The sequence below is a fragment of the Ascaphus truei genome, chromosome 19 (assembly GCF_040206685.1).
Source record: "Ascaphus truei isolate aAscTru1 chromosome 19, aAscTru1.hap1, whole genome shotgun sequence".
NCBI lineage: Eukaryota > Metazoa > Chordata > Amphibia > Anura > Ascaphidae > Ascaphus > Ascaphus truei.
This window is the reverse complement of record NC_134501.1, coordinates 27,051,373-27,058,872: the sequence shown is the minus strand read 5'-3', so window position 1 is coordinate 27,058,872 and position 7,500 is coordinate 27,051,373. Positions and strand designations below refer to the sequence as shown.

Here is a 7,500-nt window from a genome sequence, read left to right as displayed (position 1 = left end):
TAACTTTAGTCCATGGAACAATTGCCCCTTTAAAGCATCAAATCTAAACAGTTGCCACTTTCTTCTACAAAAAACAGACCCGTTTGGAGTATTTGAAGTATTATTTACGTTAGTTTGCCGACATGGAGAGCAAGGACGTGGTATGGGGCATGATTACTATTGGCTGCTCTCTTTGAGACATGGAGGGACCACGGCACCAGAGCGCCACAGCCCCTCCCCCATGTCGCTCCCAATAGGACGTCACTGTCAGCGGAAGAGGAAGAGTCTCCTCTTCCATTCCTGGTCCAGTCAGATAGCATTCAGTGCTCCACAGGAGACCTCCTCTAGCAAACCAGCAACAACGCCCTTGACTTGGCTACTAAGTAATGGGGCCCATGGCGTGGCAGACCTCATGACTTGGTAGTTACGTTATGGGGACCCCAAAGGATTAAATAATGATGTCCTAATACTGCAGCCTTTCACAGCACCTAAATACAGCACTCGGGGTGTAATTACCTGCAGGGCTGCTGACCGCCACGAGTCTTCCTTTGGAGCATCGTAAGAGAGGCAGCAAAGCCTTAGTAATTCCCAATGTGCCGAAGAAATTCACCTCCATGCAGCCTCTGTACGTGGACATTAGTGACAGTTCGGCATCTCCGAAGTGAGCGCAGAAACCCGCGTTGTTCACCAATGCCCAGAGCCCTATGGAGCAAAAGGAGGAACATTAAGGACACAATCCATCTTAGCTCACAAAGAAACTTTTGAAGACTATAATTGTCATTTCTAAAGAGTCAGTCCCTCCTAGGGGCAAAGTGTACTAATGGCAGTGACATGGTTACGGGGTCAGTCCCTCCTAGGGGCAAAGTGTACTAATGGCAGTGACATGGTTAAGGGGTCAGTCCCTCCTAGGGGCAAAGTGTACTAATGGCAGAGACATGGTTAAGGGGTCAGTCCCTCCTAGGGGCAAAGTGTACTATGACAGTGACATGGTTAAGGGGTCAGTCCCTCCTAGGGGCAAAGTGTACTAATGGCAGTGACATGGTTAAGGGGTCAGTCCCTCCTAGGGGCAACGTGTACTAATGGCAGTGACATGGTTAAGGGGTCAGTCCCTCCTAGGGGCAAAGTGTACTAATGGCAGTGACATGGTTAAGGGGTCAGTCCCTCCTAGGGGCAAAGTGTACTAATGGCAGTGACATGGTTAAGGTGTCACATCCCAGTGATTAATCCCTTGTTTTTTAACCCAAATCTGACACCTATAAATATTTTTAAATCATCTTTTAACGTTATTATGTAAACACAGTGAGCTGAGACTTGGGATGGGGGTTATGTCCTCTGGCTGCTCCCTGTTAACAGATGTTACGGTGTGTTCAACAAGAGTTTGCACAGGCAAACTCCCCTTTTTTCCCTTCTCGTTATCTTTTCTGGTTCTCTGATAGGGACAGGGGCGGGATAATGGGAAAGAAAACACTTGATGGATAAACACTCCCCCATTCAAAGCCCCGCAAGAAAGCAGCCAAATATTTGCTATTAACATTGCTATATTTGTTTAAGGAAGCGTGCTAGATGGGATTGCATCTTTAAAACAGTTCTATTCCAGGATACTACAGAAATACAGCTGTTTTTTTTAATGGAAGTTAATAAAGTAGTTCATGCCTTTATGAGTGTGAATGGCAGTGGCCATTTTAAACTCCCAGTAATTTACATTTTCTGGAAATCAGCTATATAGTGGTGAGTAGAGCGGACAGCGGCTTTAATTGGAGGGTATATTTGTCCAATGTGTCCCCACAAGCCGGCTCACAACGTAGTGACATTACACAGAAAGGAGGGGCACATGGATATATTTCGAACTGACAGTATATACAGCACTGTACATGGAAATGTCACAGGCTCAATGACTCCCTGCTCCAAAGAGCTTCCAATCTAATTTTAGTGCCCAAGGTAACAAGGAGCCGGCACTGGGAATCGAACCTGTGGTCCGTCTTCTGCTTCTCAGATGGCTCAAGTCTTTTAAGTGCAATGTTTTCCACTCAAACTCCAGCAAGTGTTTGCACATACACGTAAATATATTTATATATCAAAACATCAAATGAGACCAAGCAGTTACTGAGGAAACCACAAGAAATGAAGCGATCCTAAGAGGCAGGAATAAGAATGGACTATGCAGAGCTGTGCAAGGCGATCACCAAACGTATAACTGAGGATGTCAGAGAATGTCACGGTGATAGGGAGGGGAAGACTACTGAGAACTGAAGAAGAAGATGAAGCTACGACTTATGGTTGGAAATAAGCAAATCATTGCACTCAACCAAGACGATGGATCAACACTAAAAGACTGTGTGGGCGAGACTGGCGGGCTAATTCCGTGGTTGCTGCCCGGGGCAGGAGGCGCACGCGGGGGAAGCTCAATTGGCGCGCACGGTGGAAGCTCCATTGGCGGGCGTGGGCATGCAACGGCGCTTCCCCTCCGTCTCCCAGGACGCATGCACACGGGGAATCGTCGCCATTTTTTTTAAACTTTTTTTTTTTTTTTTTAAATATAACTGGCCCGGCCAGGCCCCCCGACTCACAGGGCCCGTGAAACCAGCACCGGCTGTCCCCCCCTGTTGGCGGCCCTGGACCCTGGATTTGCCCAGCCTAGAGACCGAGTGGGATTTTACAGTGGATACAACACACTGGACCACATCCAAGTCTTCCTTAACCTCAGCGTTTCTAGATGCATTAAGAAGACAAAGTGTTGAAGTAGCATACATTGATATTATAAAAAACAATTACGATAATGCTACCTCAACGATTAGATTACATGAAGATACCAGCAAGATAAGGATCAGCAAGGGATTGTGGCAGGGAGACACCATGTCACCAGGATCAGCAAGGGAGTACGGCAGGAGACACCGTGTCACCAGGATCAGCAAGGGAGTACGGCAGGAGACACCGTGTCACCAGGATCAGCAAGGGAGTACGGCAGGGAGACACCGTGTCACCAGGATCAGCAAGGCCGGGCGGCAGGGAAACACTGTGTCACCAGCATCAGCAAGGGAGTGAATCTTTCAAGACATTTAATTGGGGGGAGAAGGGGGGGAAAGGAATCAAAATCAGCGGTGAATATTTTCAGTCACATGGGATTTGCAGATGACTGTTATTTGTAGCAGACGACCAGAAGACCTCCAGCAGTAAATTGGAGAACCCGTCGAAGCAAGTAAGAGTGTGGCCTCCGTATAATTCTCATCAAGACCAACAAGTGATGTTCAACAAATGTGTAAAGTCTGCAAAGATTCAAATAAATGGAAAGAAACAGGAAGAAATTGAAGACTATGTCTACCTTGGCCGGCAAATAACAATGGATGGGAACCTTTTGAATGAAATCAATAGGAGAATGCAAATAGAATGGAGGCATTTGGAAGAAACAAGACAATATTTAAATGGAACCTTCCACTGCGCCTCAAGAAGAAGAAGATTTCAACCAGTGGATTCTGTCAGTGCTCGTGTACTGTTTGGATCTGAAACTTGGACCCAACGGAAAAGATAATGCTGAAGCTTCAGACAACGCCAAGAAGTATGGATAGATGCATGCTGGGTATTACCCGAAGAGACAGGAAAAAGAATAAACGGGGTTGACCCCCAAAAAAAGACTTTATATATATCATCACATGGGTAAAGAACAAAAGGCTGGGACATCATCACATGGGTAAAGAATTGAAAATGGCAGTGGGCTGGACATATCACAAGAAGAAATGATCTTCGTTGGACAAAGATGGGGCTCAACTGGATTCTAAGAGAGATTAAAAGACCAAAATGATGACGAAAAGTAAGATGGAAGAATGAGAAAAGAAAATGTGTTGGAGCGACGTGGAGAAGAGACCGCAGTACCTGGGGGATCATTGGGGAGGCTTCATCCAGCAGTGGGGACACAGGCTGAAGATTATACTAATTATATATTACACAGCTCAACCCTGTTATAGCGCTATCCGCTATAACGCGGTTTGAGCATGGACACCACATTTAAAAAAATATATAAATAAATAAAAAATTAAATTAATTTTTTTTTTTGCACACTGCATACACTGCATACACTGCATACACTGCATACACTGCATACACTGCATACACTCATTGCACACTGCACACACTCACAGCACCCTGCACACACTCACAGCACCCTGCACACACTCACAGCACCAGCACACACTACACACACAGCACACACACAGCCCCCCTACCTTTGGTGTCACAGCCCACCTTTGGGGGCATTGTTGGGCTGATGGGGGGGGGGGGGGAACAGTGCAAAGCTGGGAGATCGGCGCGAGGCTGGGAGATCGACGCGAGGCTGAGGGGGGGTTAGTGCGGGAATCAGTGCGAGGCTGGGGGGGGGGGGGAAATCGGTGCGAGGCTGGAGGATAGTTGCGGGGATCCGTGGTTGGATGGTGCGGAGCTGCTGAGGGGAGTGCGCGGAATGCTGGCAAAACTACAGTGGCTGCTAGGGGACATGTAGGGCTGCCGGCGCCTCACTCCACCTCCTCCCCCCTCCTCCCGATCGTGCGGCGGCCTTTTTTTTTTTTTAAATTAGCGCAACCCCATTTATAGCGCGGTCGGATCGGTTGGCCCCCGAGGACGGCGCTCTAACGGAGTTGAGCTATATATATATATATATATATATATATATATATATATATATATATATATATATATCTATATATATAAAATCGAATGGTTAGTGCTATCTGCGGTGAATCCGATTGGTCCTCAGCCTCTGGCCAATCAGATTGGTGGGTCTGACGTCACCCAACTGCCACTCTCTTCCCCCTCGGCGCCACACACACACACACACACACACACACACACACACACACACACGCTCCACTCACCTCTCCCTCCCTCCCGTTGCTCCACTCACCTCTCCCTCCCGGCGCTCCACTCACCTCTCCCTCCCGGTGCTCCACTCACCTCTCCCTCCCGGCACTCCACTCACCTCTCCCTCCCTCCCGGCACTCCACTCACCTCTCCCTCCCTCCCGGCGCACCACTCACCTCTCCCTCCCGGCGCTCCACTCACCTCTCCCTCCCAGCACTCCACTCACCTCTCCCTCCCTCCCGGCGCTCCACTCACCTCTCCCTCCCTGCGCTCCACTCACCTCTCCCTCCCGGCGCTCCACTCACCTCACCCTCCTGGCGCTCCGCTAATCTCTCCCTCCCGGCGCTCCACTCACCTCTCCCTCCCGGCGCTCCGCTAATCTCTCCATCCCGGCGTTCCACTCATCTCCCTCCCCGGCGGGGGAACAGGCAGTTGCCAGGCAGGCTGCAGCTGCCTCGCGGCGCCTAAGATGGCGGCGCCCGGAAGGACCCCCTTCCTCCCTCGCGGCGCAGAGTGAGAAGATGGCGGCGCCCGGAAGTAGAGGTAGGTGTCGCATGTGTGTCGCATGTGTGTCGCTCTAGGTGACGTGTGTGTGTGTCAGTGTGTGTGTGTGTCAGTGTGTGTGTGTGTGTGTGTGTCACTGTGTGTGTGTGAGTCACTGTGTGTGTGTGTGTGTGTGTGACACTGTGTGTGTGACACTGTGTGTGTGTGTGTTGCCCCCCCCTACCTATCACGCCCCCCCTGCCTTTCACGCCCCCCACCCCCCCTGCCTTTCATGCCCCCCCCTGCCTTTCATGCCCCCACCCCCCCGCCTTTCACGCCCCCGCCCCCCCCCCTGCCTTTCACGCCGCCCCCCCCTGCCTTTCACGCCGCCCCCCCCCCCGCCTTTCACGCCCCCGCCCCCCCCTGCCTTTCACGCCCCCGCCCCCCCTGCCTTTCACGCCCCCCCTCCGCCTTTCACGCCCCCCCCCGCCTTTCACGCCCCCCCCGCCTTTCACGCCCCCCCCCCGCCTTTCACGCCCCCCCGCCTTTCACGCCCCCCCCCCGCCTTTCACGCCCCCCCCACCTTTCACGCCCCACCCCCCCGCCTTTCACGCCCCCCCCCCCGTCTTTCACGCCCCCCCCCCCCCGCCTTTCACGCCCCCCCCCGCCTTTCACGCCCCCCCCTGCCTTTCACGCCCCCCCCCCTGCCTTTCACGCCCCCCCTCCTGCCTCCGGGCAACGCCGGGTATATCAGCTAGTATATATATATATATATATATATATATAAACAGTTGGCAGAGTACAGATGGTTGAAATCCAAACAAAAAACTGTATTAATAACAGAGAGGGCGCCACAACCAACGTTTCGGTCACCGTAACGGGACCTTCCTCAGGGTCATGCGACCCTGATATATATCTATACTTAGTTAAGTTATGGTGGGTAAAAAAAAAGTGACAAAAACCCTCCACAGCAAAGCATATAGCAAATGGAAATATTACTGTATGCTCATTTGCATGTCTTAGACAGGTCTGCAACCCTGTCTTTCCCCATTATCACCCAGCACACAGCACTTCCACTGCAGCAAGGGATTCTGGGAAATGACATGCAAATGAGAACACAGTTTCACCTTTTGATTCAAAACCATTTTTAACATGGTTCCCTACAGGCTTAAGCTTGCTGCATGGTCACAGCTTTGCGCACAGCCAGGGTTAAGATGCATAGCCAGAAAACCCACAGACAGCCGTTTCGACCTTAATGGGTCTCATCAGTGTGGGGTTGTATCTATATATATGGTTTTAGGTTGTAATTGTTATACAGATACACACAGACCCACACCAGTATATATACTGTTATATAGATATACACAAACCCACACCTGTATATATATATATATACTGTTATATAGATACACACAGACCCACACCTGTATATATACTGTTATACAGATACACACAGATCCACACCTGTATATATACTGTTATATAGATACACACAGCCGCACACCCGTATATATACTGTTATATAGATACACACAGACACAAACCTGTTTATATACTGTTATACAGATACACACAGACACACACCTGTATATACTGTTTATATAGATACACAGACTCACACCTGTATATATACTGTTATACACACAGACCCACACCTGTATATATACTGTTATATAGATACACACAGACCCACACCTGTGTATATACTGTTATATAGATATACACAGACCCACACCTGTATATATACTGTTATACAGATACACACAGACCCAGACCTGTGTATATATACTGTTATATAGATACACACAGACCCACACCTGTATATATACTGTTATACAGATACACACAGATCCACACCTGTATATATACTGTTATATAGATACACACAGCCCGCACACCTGTATATTATACTGTTATATAGATTACACACAGACACACACCTGTTTATATACTGTTATACAGATACACACAGACACACACCTGTATATACTGTTATATAGATACACACAGACTCACACCTGTATATATACTGTTATACACACAGACCCACACCTGTATATATACTGTTATATAGATACACACAGACCCACACCTGTGTATATACTGTTATATAGATATACACAGACCCACACCTGTATATATACTGTTATACAACACAGGACCCACGACCTGTATATATACTGTTATATA

At 49.0% G+C, this 7,500-nt stretch overlaps 1 protein-coding gene across 1 annotated transcript in view; it reads right to left on the bottom strand.

Annotated features, from left to right (window-relative positions):
* LOC142470094 (11-beta-hydroxysteroid dehydrogenase type 2-like) overlaps nt 1–7,500 on the bottom strand; it is a 34,843-nt gene that overhangs the window by 16,133 nt on the left and 11,210 nt on the right. The window contains exon 2 of the mRNA XM_075577031.1: nt 496–681. Within this exon, the coding sequence (XP_075433146.1) occupies nt 496–681 (186 nt within the window). The remainder of the gene's footprint in view (nt 1–495; nt 682–7,500) is intronic.